The following is a 15987-nucleotide window of genomic DNA, read 5'->3' as shown; positions in this document are numbered from 1 at the left end:
CCGGGAAGTGGCTTGTCACCGGCGTCGGAGAGAACTGATGGTATATTTATCGTAATGGATTTGCATTTTTGTGCCGGTTAGCACTTTTTTTCTCAAAAGAACGGGACGTACGTGTTACCGGAGGAAGCTGGTAAAAAAAAAATCTGCTGAGGTTATGAAACTGTTGTCCGACCGGTTATATTTTCCTCCCCCATCTACTGCCGAGTTGTGACTGACAGGGGTGTAAAGTACTTGAGTAATTGTACTTTGTTACAATACTTAAGTACTGTTTTTGGGGATTTGTACTTTACTCAAGTATTATTAGGTTTGTATACTTGTACTTTTACTCAATTAAATTTCAGAAGAAAAAAAGCATCCCCATCAATGGAAAATGAACCCGCCCATACCCATGCTGATTGGTCCTTGTGCAAGACTAGAAAGCGGGGATCTTTGATTAAACACCTGCTATCAGAAGAATAGACAGTCAGAGTGACAAGCTACAGAAGATGGCCAAAAACGATAGTACGAGTGATGAAGAGGCCGAAATGGAACATTTCATTGCCCCGGAATGTTTACTTTTACTTTTTAGTACTTAAATAAATACATTTAAAAGTAGAAACTTTTTTACTTTTACTCAAGTGTGTTTTTAGCCAGATACTCTGACTTTTACTTGAGTAAGATTTTGAGATGGTACCCATACTTTCACTTAAGTATAATTTCTGGGTACTTTTTACACCCCTGACTGATCACAGACGTCTTAAGGTTTTAATGTCGAGGTTTTAAATCCCTCCGCTTGGTCGTATAAGTTTAGCGTTTACAGGTTGAAGGAGAATGGGCTTCTTGAAACCGTCAGAAGAATTCATTATGACCGTCAATGCCGATCTGATTTACCTCAGTGTGTTTATACACGTAAATGTAAATCCTTAGAGCCTACCCTTTTGTTTACCTTTAGATAACAGAGTCTGCATTTAAAGGTGAAGTTCAAAAGAACAAATCTAATATTTTCTACATATTCACACCCACTGCCATATCTTTTGGTTTAACACATTGGGCACCATGCATTGTGCCCATCATTATGCCCTCTCTGCCACCGCTGTAAGCCTATGGAGATGTTTACCTTCTTTGCAGGGCTATAACTTTTTAAATATTATAGCTATATCTGCATTACTATGGCCCATCGATTATCGATTATCTATCGTTCCAGATGTGGGAACGTTATATTTTTTCATTCATACATTGTTGTGTTAATACCGTCGAGAATATAAGTATGTCTTTAAGCTTTTCTGCTGTAATTCCAAAAACGCTAGTTATAGGCCCTGAAGCATATGATAGATTATCGATTGGCGTTTCTTTCCTATACACGCTATATTAAAAAATTCAAATGTATATGATCGGTATACATTATGCTTCATCATGCGTGAAGGAAAGGGGGGGGGGGGGTCGTTTATAATTCCTTGATCGTCAGTAACGGCTTTATTTAGTATGGGTTGATATCTTGATCAGATGGATTGCCGTGAAATGAATAAATAATCGGGCTGAAAATAAAGTTATATTCCTCTTACCGTTCGCCGATGAGACTGGAGGAGAAATATTCCAATTATTTGACGTCAATCTGCTAGATCCATTTCCCGTTTGTATGACGCAATAAACGCCGAAATCATATCGATTATTGCGTTTCGAAAGCGATCCAAATGCACTCGAGTGTGTATATTGATCCACGCCACAATATATCTCTGGCGGAGGAATTTCCTCGATGCACCGATCGCCACTTCCGGTTTGGCGTGAGTGTAACTCGCCCGACCATCCACCAGGCGGCGGTATAGAGGCGTTGCAATATCAGACAGGGTGCCGCTGCAGTCCGGAGGGAGGCTGGATGAATTATGAATGCCATGGCGAAAAAATGAAATATTGATCCCAAACACGTGATACGCCGCTGTTGGCGTTCAACGCATGGCGGGCAATAACGATTTACGCCGTTCTTGGCGCACAATGTGTTAATAGTTATTGAAGGTTTTTGAATGGTAAATGCACTGTGTGTGTGAGTGTATGTTCTCATGCATTGTGTGTGTGTGTGTGTGTGCGTGTGTGTGTATATGTGTGTGTGTGTGTGTGTGTTTGCATGTGTGTGTGTGTGTGTTTGCATGTGTGTGTGTGTGTGTGTGTGTGTGTGTGTGTGTGCATGTGTGTGTGTGTGTGTGTGTGTCCAGGAGCAGAGCGCCGTGGCCAAGCTGGGTCTGGAGCTACGGCTGCTCTCCTCTGATGTGGACACTGAGGTGGACAAGTGGGAGGAGCAAGAGCATGACATCATCAGGCAGAGCCAGAGTCTGGCCAGCATGGCGTACTCCATGTACCTGTTCACCAGGTAGCCCCTACACACACAGACACACACACACAGACACACACACACACGGACACACACACACACAGACACACACACACACACAGACACACACGGACACACACACACACGGACACACACACACACGGACACACACGCGGACACACACACACCACACACACGGACACACACGGACACACACACACGGACACACACACACACACACCAAGTGCGCTTTTTTATTTACGTTTTTCATAAATATGAAGATGGAAATGTATACTACTATCCACAATAAATAAGAAGAGGGAAATGTATACTACTATCCACAAAAAAATAGACCTTGTCTATTTTGAAAGTACCCCGCACGCACCCCCCTGCACACCCCCCCCCCCCCCCCCCTGCCCTCCAAATTGTCTATGCACGTTTACTCTGATTGGCTGAGTTGCCCCTCGGGAGAGCCTTTTTTTCAGGGTTTTTTTTTACATAAAAAATTTACAAGCTGCAAATACAAGGAGGGGCAAGAAGGCGCAGCGACACTGCCACACCCCCCCCCCCCCCCCCCACCCCCCCTGGTGCCCCACGGTTGAAAAACATCACGCTAAAGTGCCCATTTGAGTGGTGAAAACGAGAGGGACATGCCCCATTGATGCCCTTCCATTGGTCTAAACGTGACCATGTGCCCCCCATGGTTAATAAATGTCACACTAAAGTGCCCTCTTGAGGGCTATATTTATATACTTTTATGTAAAGGAAGGGGGGGGGGGGGGGCCTTTTTCCAGTTTAGAGCAATAGCCCCTCCACACGTCTGTGCCAGGCCCTGGTCCGGTGTAGAGCCTCTGTATATCACGGCATTTCCCTGTTCTGAGCATCAACAAGGTGGGTTTCTTTAGGTACACGTTCAGATACGCTGACGTCTTACCTTAAAAGTGATTAATTCTCACAAAATGCTATTGAATATTGAATAGTATGATCTGATATCTGAACTCGTATCAATGCTTTAAAAAGGACTGGACTCCTACGGCTGTCAGGTTGAAGTTCGCTAGGCGGAGCTGGGGCTTTGTCATGTTGACGCCGACATTAATCATTCCGGTACATTCAGCCTTCCATTGTTACCCCTGGTATTTTTCCATCTTTTTGCATCCATTTACCCTGGGTCTCATTCCGTCTGTCTCCCGTATTGATTCTGCAGGGGGGAGGGGCTTCTGAAGACAACGCTGGATCTGTTTCACCAGGCTGAGGTATGACCCCCCTCCTCCTCTCTCTCTCTCTCTCTTTCTCTCTCTGTCTCTCTATCTCTATGTGTCTCTCTGTCTCTCTCTCTTTGTCTCTCTCTTTCTCTCTGTCTCTCTCTCTCTATGTGTCTCTCTCTGTCTCTCTCCATCTGTCTCTGTGTCTCTCTCTCGTATCTCTCTCTGTCTCTCTCTCTCTCTATGTGGTGTTTCTCTCTGTCTCTCTCTCTCTCTCTCTCTCTCTCTCTCTCTCTCTCTCTCTCTCTCTCTGTCTCTCGTTCTCTCTCTGTCTCTCTATCTCTGTGTCTCTCTCTGTCTCTCTATCTCTATCTGTGTCTCTCTCTGTCTCTCTCGCCATCTGTCTCTCTCTCTCTCCGTCTCTCTATATCTGTCTCTCTATCTCTCTCTCTCTATGTGTCTCTCTCTCTCGCTCTGTATCTCTCTCTGTCTCTCTATCTCTCTATCTCTGTCTGTCTCTCTCTCTATCTTTCTCTCTCTTTCTATCTCTCTGTCTCTCTCTGTCTATGTGGTGTTTCTCTCTGTCTCTCTCTCTCTGTCTCTCGTTCTCTCTCTGTCTCTATCTCTATGTGTCTCTCTCTGTCTCTCTATCTCTATCTGTGTCTCTCTCTGTCTCTCTCGCCATCTGTCTCTCTCTCTCCATCTCTCTATATCTGTCTCTCTATCTCTCTCTCTCTATGTGTCTCTCTCTCTCGCTCTGTATCTCTCTCTATCTCTCTATCTCTGTCTGTCTCTCTCTCTATCTTTCTCTCTCTGTCTCTCTCTCGCTATCTCTCTGTGTTTCTCTCTCTGTCTCTCTCTCTGTCTCTCTATATCTCTATTTGTCTCACTCTCTCTCTTTCTCTCTCTCTCTCTGTCTCTCTCTCTATGTCTCTCTATTTGTCTCTCTCTCTCTTATTATTCCACATCATCTGTGACATTAAACATTTTTTATTTGATTTGCTTTAATACATTAATGTTAAAGGTAGCCTAAGGCTTCACGCTTCCCATCCTCTGTTCAGCACAGACCTATAATAATGTATATCTTTCCAATCCCGTTCATTATTTTTCACAGCGACAGAACGCGCCTCCCTGGTGGTCTAGTGCATTACACCACAGAGACAGAACGGGCCCCCTGGTGGTAGTCTAGTGCATTACACCGCTGCCAGAGGTTCATTCGACTGGTTTCTCAGTTCTCAAAATTAACATAACTGATCCTTTTGGTTTTTCTCGAGATCTGAAATGTATTTCTGCTCCGTTGAATAGGAAGTTATTATTATAATAACAATTGCACCAATAAATAACAGAAAATAGTCTTGAAACTCACCCCTCCAACCATACTCTTCTCTTGCCGTCTCATTTCATCAAGATGAATCAGGGATGTCTTGTGTGTATCTTCTCTCTGCTGTTTCTGTTACTCTCCATCACACTCTCTCTCTTACTCTCCCTCACACTCTCTCTCCCCCCCCCCCCAGGTGCTCTCTGAGGAGGGACTCCAGCTGTGCTCGTCTCTTCACACGTTCTCCAGTCAGGTAAAGACCTCACAGACTCTTCATCATCTACACTGTAGATTCTACAGTATGTTATAGATGAGATAAAGAGAGAGAGAGAGAGAATGAGAGAGAGTGAGAGAGAGTGTGAGAGAGCGGGAGAGTAAGAGAGAGAGAGTGTGAGAGAGGGAGAGTAAGAGAGAGAGTGTGAGAGAGAGGGAGAGTAAGAGAGAGAGTGTGAGAGAGGGAGAGTAAGAGAGAGAGTGTGAGAGAGAGGGAGAGTAAGAGAGAGAGTGTGAGAGAGGGAGAGTAAGAGAGAGTGTGAGAGAGAGTAAGAGAGAGAGAGTAAGAGAGAGAGAGTGTGAGAGAGGGAGAGTGTGAGAGAGAGTAAGAGAGTGTGTGTGAGAGAGAGTAAGAGAGAGAGTGAGAGAGTAAGAGAGTGTGTGTGAGAGGGAGAGTAAGAGAGAGAGAGAAAGTAAGAGAGTGTGTGTGAGAGAGAGTAAGAGAGAGAGTGTGAGAGAGTAAGAGAGTGTGTGTGAGAGGGAGAGTAAGAGAGAGAGAGAGTAAGAGAGTGTGTGTGAGAGAGAGTAAGAGAGAGAGTGTGAGAGAGGGAGAGAGTGTGTGTGAGAGGGAGAGTAAGAGAGAGAGAGAGAGAGTAAGAGAGTGTGTGTGAGAGAGACGGTCATCCAGTACGGTCAACCTAACATGACATATCTCTCCAGTACGGTCAACCTAACATGACATATCTCTCCAGTATGGTCAACCTAACATGACATATCTCTCCAGTACGGTCAACCTAACATGACATATCTCTCCAGTACGGTCAACCTAACATGACATATCTCTCCAGTACGGTCAACCTAACATGACATATCTCTCCAGTATGGTCAACCTAACATGACATATCTCTCCAGTACGGTCAACCTAACATGACATATCTCTCCAGTATGGTCAACCTAACATGACATATCTCTCCAGTATGGTCAACCTAACATGACATATCTCTCCAGTACGGTCAACCTAACATGACATATCTCTCCAGTACGGTCAACCTAACATGATCTATCTCTCCAGTACGGTCAACCTAACATGACATATCTCTCCAGTATGGTCAACCTAACATGACATATCTCTCCAGTACGGTCAACCTAACATGACATATCTCTCCAGTATGGTCAACCTAACATGACATATCTCTCCAGTACGGTCAACCTAACATGACATATATGTCGAATGTTTTAGACCCTAATGTGAAAAACTGTGATTTGCCTTACAGTACCTTGCTGCTATCTTTTTGTATGCTTGTTTTATATGTTTTATGTCTTCTTTACTGCTGATGAAGCACCTTGAGCTGCAATTTTTGTATTAAAGGTGCTATGCAAATGATTATTATTAGTATTATATCCCCCTCCGGTACGGTGTGTCTCTAATGCAGCTGGTGGATGAGGAGAAGGCGCTGGTCGTGGTGGAGATGGAGAAGCTGGTGGTGTTATGTCAACAGCTACAGCCGGGCGTCAAAACTCCAGTACAGGGCAAGACTGCCACCTTCCAGAAGGTACCCATACCCTGGCGCGTGTGTGTGTGTGTGTGTGTGTGTGTGTGTGTGTGTGTGTGTGTGTGTGTGTGTGTGTGTGTGTGTGTGTGTGTGTGTGTGTGTGTGTGTGTGTGTGTGTGTGTGTGTGTGTGTGTGTGTGTGTGTGTGTGTGTGTGTGTGTGTGTGTGTGTGTGTGTGTGTGTGTGTGTGTGTGTGTGTGTGTGTGTGTGTTTACCATTTTAGTAATATCTCGGAGTCACTGATTGTCCTGTGTGTGTGTGTGTTTTAATTTTTAATTTTACCTTTATTTAGCCAGATAAAACATTAAGAACAGGTTTATTATTTACAATGTCGATCTGGTCCAAGAGGCCCCAACAGGAATACAAAAAAATATATATATATATATATATATATATATATATATATATATTAGGGATGTCCGATATTATCGGCCGACCGATATTATCGGCCGATATCGGCAGTAAAATGTGATATCGGAAAATATCGGTATCGGTTTAAAAACAAAAAAAAACAATAACAATATTTGTTATATATATATATCCAGTGAAATTATTAGTTACCTGAAATTATTCAGTTTTTTGGACGGGGAAACCCTGCATATATCGGTATCGGTTGATATCGGTTGATATCGGTATCGGAAATTAAGAGTTGGACAATATCGGAATATCGGTATCGGTAAAAAAGCCAATATCGAGCATCCCTAATATATATATATATATATATATATATATATTAGTGCTGTCAGGCGATTAAATTAATTAAATTAATTAATCTAATTAATCGCATTTTAATCGCATATTTATATTTCATATTCATATAAATATTTAAAATTCAAGGACATTACATTATTGTAGCAGGTGACTGATCAATTAAATACACCAAGAAGAATGCTTTAGAAATCAATTTTATTAAATAAATAAAATAAATAAAATGAAAACATACCTCTCAATAAGGTAACATTTGTTGCTGATACAGCTAACAGTTTACACTAAGCTACAGTATCCTCAAATCAGGGTCTACTGCAGGGTCTACTGCAGGATCTAGTGCAGGGTCTACTACAGGGTCTACTGTATGCATGACATCTATTCCTCAGCTTGTTTACATTGTCTGAGTGTAAGGCTGCCCTCTTCTTTTGGACTATGTGACCTGCAAGTGAAGAATGCTTTAGAAATCAATTCTATTAAATTGAATAAATAAATAAATAAAATGAATGAAAACATACCTCTCAATAAGGTAACATTTGTTGCCGATACAGCCAATAACAGTTTACACTAAGCTACAGTATCCTCAAAAATCAGGGTCTAGTGCAGGGTTTACTACAGGGTCTACTGTATGCATGACATCTATTCCTTGAGCCAATTGCTAAGACAAACAAGCTTCAGCTTGTTTACATTGTCTGTGTGTAAGGCTGCCCTCTTCTTTTGGACTATGTGACCTGCAAGTGAAGAATGCTTTAGAAATCAATTTTATTAAATTGAATAAAATAAAATGAATGAAAACATACCTCTCAATAAGGTAACATTTGTTGCTGATACAGCCAATAACAGTTTACACTAAGCTACAGTATCCTCAAAAATCAAAACAGCCCACAGCAAGCTAGTGTCTGGGGGCATGACTACAGGGTCTAGTACAGTGTCTACTACAGTGTCTGGGGGCATGACTACAGGGTCTAGTACAGTGTCTACTACAGTGTCTGGGGGCATGACTACAGGGTCTAGTACAGTGTCTACTACAGTGTCTGGGGGCATGACTACAGTGTCGGGGGTCTTTATCCATGGAATAATCAAAGTATACAAAGCATAATCCGTGCCTGGGAAGGCGGGCTGTCGTCGGCAGAATAATCCGGTATACAGGTCCACTCGCTCGTCGGCTCTGGGGCTCCTCGGGTGCAGCTTCACGTGGGGTCAACCACCCTGGATAAGCAGCCAGTTCTCTGCCCGAAACGATGGGGTACTGACTACGGTAGTATTCTCACCGCACGAAGCACTATATATTAACAGACTATTATTAGCTTAATAGACTACGTCCAACTCGACGATATAGTGCCAAATATGACTATTCAAATATTAATATACTGACTACAGGGTCTAGTACAGTGTCTACTACAGTGTCTGGGGGCATGACTACAGGGTCTACTACAGTGTCTGGGGGCATGACTACAGGGTCTAGTACAGTGTCTGGGGGCATGACTACAGGGTCTAGTACAGTGTCTGGGGGCATGACTACAGGGTCTAGGGGCATGACTACAGGGTCTAGTACAGTGTCTACTACAGTGTCTGGGGGCATGACTACAGGGTCTAGTACAGTGTCTACTACAGTGTCTGGGGGCATGACTACAGGGTCTAGTACAGTGTCTACTACAGTGTCTGGGGGCATGACTACAGGGTCTAGTACAGTGTCTACTACAGTGTCTGGGGGCATGACTACAGGGTCTAGTACAGTGTCTGGGGGCATGACTACAGGGTCTACTACAGTGTCTGGGGGCATGACTACAGGGTCTAGTACAGTGTCTGGGGGCATGACTACAGGGTCTAGTACAGTGTCTGGGGGCATGACTACAGGGTCTAGTACAGTGTCTGGGGGCATGACTACAGGGTCTAGTACAGTGTCTGGGGGCATGACTACAGGGTCTAGTACAGTGTCTGGGGGCATGACTACAGGGTCTACTACAGTGTCTGGGGGCATGACTACAGTGTCTACTACAGTGTCTGGGGGCATGACTACAGTGTCTACTACAGTGTCTGGGGGCATGACTACAGTGTCTACTACAGTGTCTGGGGGCATGACTACAGGGTCTAGTACAGTGTCTGGGGGCATGGTCTACTACAGTGTCTGGGGGCATGACTACAGGGTCTGGGGGCATGACTACAGGGTCTAGTACAGTGTCTGGGGGCATGGTCTACTACAGTGTCTGGGGGCATGACTACAGGGTCTACTACAGTGTCTGGGGGCATGACTACAGGGTCTAGTACAGTGTCTGGGGGCATGGTCTACTACAGTGTCTGGGGGCATGACTACAGGGTCTGGGGGCATGACTACAGGGTCTAGTACAGTGTCTGGGGGCATGACTACAGGGTCTAGTACAGTGTCTGGGGGCATGGTCTACTACAGTGTCTGGGGGCATGACTACAGGGTCTACTACAGTGTCTGGGGGCATGACTACAGGGTCTACTACAGTGTCTGGGGGCATGACTACAGGGTCTACTACAGTTTCTGGGGGCATGACTACAGGGTCTACTACAGGGTCTGGGGCATGACTGCAGGGTCTAGTGCAGGGTCTAGTGCAGGGTCTACTGTATGCATGACAAATCTATTCCTTGAGCCAATTGCTAAGACAAACAAGCTTGTTTACATTGTCTGAGAGTAAGGCTGCCCTCTTCTTTTGGACTATGTGACCTGCAAGTGAAAATAGCCTCTCACATGGCACAGAGGTAGCAGGAGTAGCCAGATATTTGCGAGCAAGAGGAGACAGCTGTCCATAGGCTTTTGCGTGAGCTGCCCACCACTCCAGTGGACAGTCATTCATTCCGATGCTGGGCTCAGCTTTGTAGAGGTCTAATTGTCCTGACAGTACCCTGACTTCATCTGAATCAGAGTCTGAAGACAGCAGGAGGAGGGTCCTCTTCGCTGGTGGCTCGTCCTCTGTGGCTTGTGGAGCAGCTTTGTCTGCTTCTGTGCTTCTGGTCCTGGCAGCATCTCTTTAAGCCAGGTCCACACCTAATAAGAGGGACAATTAATTAGTTGCATAGGACTTTTCATGACAGCCTAAGGACTTAACACTGGTCTTCTCATTCACACACACACCTCATCCCTCTCGTCCTTTGGTACGCTCTTCAAGTCCTTGAATCGCGGGTCGAGGGCTGTAGCCAGCTTCAGCCATCTGTTGTTGAGGGTCGCTTTGCGTGCGTCCAGGTCCTTCGTGAAGCTGGCCTTGAACTTTACCATGTAGCCCGGATCCTCCTCGTTGAGGTCCATGATGCGGTTTAGGTGGCAGAGTGCGGGGAGCACCACAGAGCATGAGACGTAGGTTTCCCCTCCAAGGAGCTCAGTCACATACCTGCAGTGAAACAAGAGAGCGAGAGAGAAAGAGGTGAAGGTGTGTGTATGAGAGGGAGATAGGTGTGTGTATGGGGGAGAGAGGGGGGGTGAGGTGTGTGTATGGGAGAGAGATAGGTGTGTGTATGGGGGAGAGAGGGGGGGGGGTGAGGTGTGTGTATGGGAGAGAGAGGGGTGAGGTGTGTGTATGGGGGAGAGAGGGGGGGGGTGAGGTGTGTGTATGGGAGAGAGATATGTGTGTGTATGGGGGAGAGAGGGGGGGGTGAGGTGTGTGTATGGGAGAGATAGGTGTGTGTATGGGGGAGAGAGGGGGGGGGTGAGGTGTGTGTATGGGAGAGAGATAGGTGTGTGTATGGGGGAGAGAGGGGGGGTGAGGTGTGTGTATGGGAGAGATAGGTGTGTGTATGGGGGAGAGAGGGGGGGGTGAGGTGTGTGTATGGGAGAGAGATAGGTGTGTGTATGGGGGAGATTGGGGGGTGAGGTGTGTGTATGGGAGAGAGAGAGTGGGGTGTGAGGTGTGTGTATGGGGGAGAGAGAGAGAGGAGGGGGGTGTATGGGGGGAGAGAGAGAGGGAGAGACACTTACCTGCAGGGCTCAAGTACAAGCTCCAGCTTCTTCAGTTGCTTCTTCAGTTTGTCACACTCTGTGGGGGTCAGCATGGACAGCTTGTGGTTCTGTTGGGCCAAAGTGGCAGTCACAGCCTCCTGGTTCCTCAGGTACCGTGAGATCATGGCCAGTGTCGAATTCCACCTTCCAATTCAATAAAATAACTATTAGTCCCACTGGGGGTTGTTAATGCAGCATGATGCAATTGTACAGAATACAAAGAAATAAACACACACACACACTAAATTTACCCTAAGCATACAACAGGTAGTTAAACAGTCTCACCTTGTGGATACATCTTGTATCATGGGCTCTTTTGCTTGTCCGAGGGCAGTCTGCTGCTGCTGCAGTTCTTCTGTACTGGCAGGGCTGTGCTTGAAGTGGCCTACAATCTTGCGGCACTTTGCCAGGGTGGTGTCAAGGCTTCTGTCCTCAAGGGAGACTGTGATGGTTCTTTGCAGCACGTGTGCAGCACATGGCATGTGCTGGAACGGCATATAGCGCGCTGCTGCTATCATATTACGGGCGGAATCAGTCCCAATAGATGTGACTTTATCTTTATATTCCACTCCTCTATTACGGTGTTGAACTGTTCAGCACACGCATCGGCGAAATGGCGGCCCACAGTTTTGGTCACCGTTAATGCAAATGATTGCAGTTTCCACTCAGTATCGATCAAGTGCACTGTGACACCCAAATAATTATGATTGCCCACCGACGTCCAGTGATCACCCGTTAGGGCCATTGGGCCAGCCCGTGCCAACACTTCTTCCCTCGCCTCCCTCTCTGTGTCATACATGTTGTGGATCCTTTTCATCACTGTAGCTCTCGAGGGTAGCTTGTAATTTGGGTCAGACGACGCTATTCGAAATGACTCCGCTAAACCCTTATCTTCCACTATAGCTATTGGCCTACAATATTTTGCTATCCACTTCGCGACGCTGTTGGTTAGTTTGTCTGTGGTGGATTTACTCAACCGTTTGCCTAACGGTAATTCTCCAAGAGTGGTTTGACGAAGCGTGCGAGTTGCTCTGGAGCTAACGTTAGCTACACTGGAGCTGCTCGAACAACTTGCCTGGACATGTTTAGCGTTCATGTGATACGTTAGACTAGAGCATGTGCACTTTGTAATACGCAAATTCTTTTTGACATAAGCTACATATTACAATGGTCTTGTTTACTGTCCCATCTATATTCTTTTTGAAATTGAACTTGCCGTTCATAGGTCCCAGGAGTATCGCCTCGGGTGATGCTGACATCTTGTTCCAGCTGAGCTAATTCCTTTGTGTGTTTGTTTTGTTTGATAGACGACGCATGTGTGAAGTGACGATCAAGTAGGCTACGGGTCATTCAATGGGCCAAGTTTAATACGCCCAACTCAAGCGTGGATTTCAAAATAAAAGCGCACCGATTTGCCACTTGTCTAAAGTAAATATAGGTCGGCTGTAATTAATTTTGCGTCAATTTTCATAACGCGATAATTTGCTGTGTAATTAATTAATCTAATTAACGCGATAAACTGACAGCCCTAATATATATATATATATATATTATATATATATTATATATATATATATATATATATATATATATATATAGATAGATAGATAGATAGATAGATAGATAGATAGATAGATAGATAGATAGATAGATAGATAGATAGATAGATAGATAGATAGATAGATATAATAATAATAATAAAATAAAAGCACAGTTAAGAATCATACACATAAACAAATAAACACATGCACAGCCTATGTACAAAAAAAGAATAAACGGGAGGAGTAGAGGGGGGGGGGGGGGGGTGAAAGTATGTGTGTGTGCGCGCATGTGTATGCAAACAGATGCGTGTGTCTAGGTGCGAGTATGAAGATGAATTAGTGCGTGTGTGCATGTACAAGTGTGTGCGTGTGTGTGTGCGTTACCATTTTAGTAATATCTCTGAGTCACTGATTGTCCTGTGTGTGTGTGTGTGTGTGTGTGTGTGTCTGTTTAGTATCTTTGAGTCATTGATTGCCTTGTGTGTGTGCGCATGTGAGTGTGTGTGTGTATGCGTGTGTGTGTGTGTATGCGCACGTGTGTGTGTGTATGCGTGTGTGCACATGCGTGTCTGTTTAGTATCTCTGAGTCACTTATTGTCCTGTGTGTGTGCGCATGTGAGTGTGTGTGTGTGTATGCGTGTGTGTGTGTATGCGCACGTGTGTGTGTGTGTGTGTGTGTGTGTGTGTATGCGTGTGTGTGTGTGTCTGTTTAGTATCTCCGAGTCACTGAATCTTCTCTGATGGATCAGGTCATCGGGAACCCAAATCCAACAACTAGTCTTAATAATTATTAATCATGGGCGGCTGGGTGGCGCAGCGGACATTGCGCTCGTCACCAACGCAAGAGACACCGGGTTCGACTCCGGCTGTCGGCGTTGCCTCTGACTTGGGCCGGCCGTCATACTAACTCAATTGGCAGAGTCAGCGGGTGGAAGTCGATGGGTGGTAATCTGGATGTGTGAACAGCGACTCCTACAGGTCGGTTGGGACGCCTGCACAGCAGAGACAGGAAATGGCTGGGGTAGTGTGAGCCTCCCACACGTTACACCTGGCCAATGAGAGTCCACGCTGGCAGGTGAAAAGATGTGACAGGCTGCCTCTCGTGTATCGGAGGGGACACGTGATGTAAGGCTTCTATCCTCCCTACAACCGGCCAGTGGGGGGCATATGCAACCAACGTTCAAGACAGGGGAGGGAAGAATTGGCACCGCGGAATGGGGATGGGAGAAAAAAATCGAAAAGAGGAGAAAAAGTGGATAAAGAAATATATATATATTAATCATGAACATCAATAGAGCTCACGTGACACAAAGGAGCGCGACTAAACACGTCACAGATTAACCGTTTCACTACCACACTACAGAAGGTTAACCTTTCACTATGTTGAGATAAGAGACTCTGTATGGGGCTGTTAGTGACTGTCAACTGTACATATGACTGTTTACACTTGTAGCTGTTTACCTGTGTAGATCATTGTCTCCACCAGAGATTGCCATTGGTGCATATATATATCTGTCTCCAATGGAGGGCGCTCTGGGCGTAGCTACCCAGGTATTCTACCTTAGGGGCGACTATAAAAGGGAAGGTCCCCACCCCTTTCTTTCTCTCCTCCAACGGCTCTCAAAGAGAGTAGAGTGTTGTATAACTATTGCTCATGTGTGAATAAAAGAAGCCAAGCCAGTTCAGGCACAAGATAGAATCCATGTCTCTTGACCACGTTATTGACGCCCTAAAGCGAGTTCTGTTAACACACTACCACACTACAGATGGTTAACCTTTCACTACCACACTACAGACGGTTAACCCTTTCACTACCACACTACAGATGGTTAACCTTTCACTACCACACTACAGACGGTAGTGAAAGGTAAGATAAGATATTCCTTTATTGATCCCCTTGGGGAAATTCAGGCATCATAGCAGCGTGGGGGAGGGGGAGGTACAGGTACATGGTGATAGTAGAAGACATGATACAGGTCATACAATTATAGAATAGTAGAAAAGTACAAATAAAATAGACAGTGTAAACAATATAACAATATTGTAAGAGTATACGCATACGAGCAAGTAGGCATGTGAATCAAGGTGCAGATGCCCTCAGTTATATTTGCATTACAATAAATATAGTTACAATAGACACTATAATCTATAATATATACTATGAGTAAGTATACAGTATACACAGGTGCAGTATGCATTACTTCATATGCATATACTTGATGTACTTCATACGTTATACGTTGTCCGTTTAGGTGGGAGTCAGACACACTGACTTGTACCTTAGAGTTTTTGTACCTCATTGTCTGCATTTTTACTCATTGTACTTTGATTGTATATTGTATAGTGTTATTCCTCTTTTACTTACTTTTTTACTGTATGAAGCACATTCTCAGGGGCTCATACAGAACCAAACATTTCACTGTAAAGTACATGTACCTTATAATTATGTGACAAATAAAAAACAAACTTGAAAACTTGAAAACTAGTAGTTCCTAGTAGTTGAATGTCTGGCAGCGGTCCCTGCCCACCGTTGTGGAGCCTGATGGCCGCTGGTATGAAGGACTGGCCGAGGTTGAGTGTCGGGGGGGGGGGGGGGGGGGGGGGGGGGGTGTATGAGTCTGTGACTGAATGAGCTTCTCATCTTTACTAGCTAAAACTAAACTAAAACTAAAACTAAAACTACTGATTGTGGAACAGAAAGGCCATCAGCAGGATGAGTGTGGACGGGGGTTGTGTGTGTTTGTATCTGCACGTACTGTATGTGAGTGGTGTGCGGGCTGTTTGTGTTTTCCTTCGGTCGTGACGTGCTTCATCAGGGGGTGGTGTGTCTTGGATGGGGATGTGGTGGGGATTGATGTTTGGGGGGGGGGGTTCACATGCCTTCGAGCGACACTGTATTTATTGTATGCCTATTCTTATGTCTGCACGTTCTACGTTGCACTACTTTTATTGTCTTTTATACCTATTCTTTTATACATTGTTTTTATTCTGTCGACTGTATGCTGATTTTATGGCCATGTTCATTTTGGGCTGCGGTCCATGTGTGAAGGGTGCTATATAGATAGAGTTGTTTCTCGACGACATTGAAAATGACGGTGACCTCAATTGTCCTTTTCTAAATGACTGAATGTAAATGTAAATGTACAGGATGTGTGTGTTTGTGATTGTTGGCGTTACTGTGATCATCGACTGGATT

General features: G+C 45.0%; 1 protein-coding gene across 1 annotated transcript in view; it reads left to right on the top strand.

Annotated features, from left to right (window-relative positions):
- ctnnal1 (catenin (cadherin-associated protein), alpha-like 1) overlaps nt 1-15987 on the top strand; it is a 310492-nt gene that overhangs the window by 284164 nt on the left and 10341 nt on the right. The window contains exons 13-16 of the mRNA XM_084312032.1: nt 2187-2341; nt 3507-3555; nt 5019-5075; nt 6469-6588. Coding sequence (XP_084168158.1) covers nt 2187-2341; nt 3507-3555; nt 5019-5075; nt 6469-6588 — 381 coding nt within the window. The remainder of the gene's footprint in view (nt 1-2186; nt 2342-3506; nt 3556-5018; nt 5076-6468; nt 6589-15987) is intronic.

This window comes from Notolepis coatsorum (assembly GCF_963971535.1).
Source record: "Notolepis coatsorum genome assembly, chromosome: 4".
In the NCBI taxonomy this organism is placed as follows: Eukaryota; Metazoa; Chordata; class Actinopteri; order Aulopiformes; family Paralepididae; genus Notolepis; species Notolepis coatsorum.
Note: the sequence above shows the minus strand (reverse complement) of the source record. Positions and strands in the feature narration are given on the sequence as shown.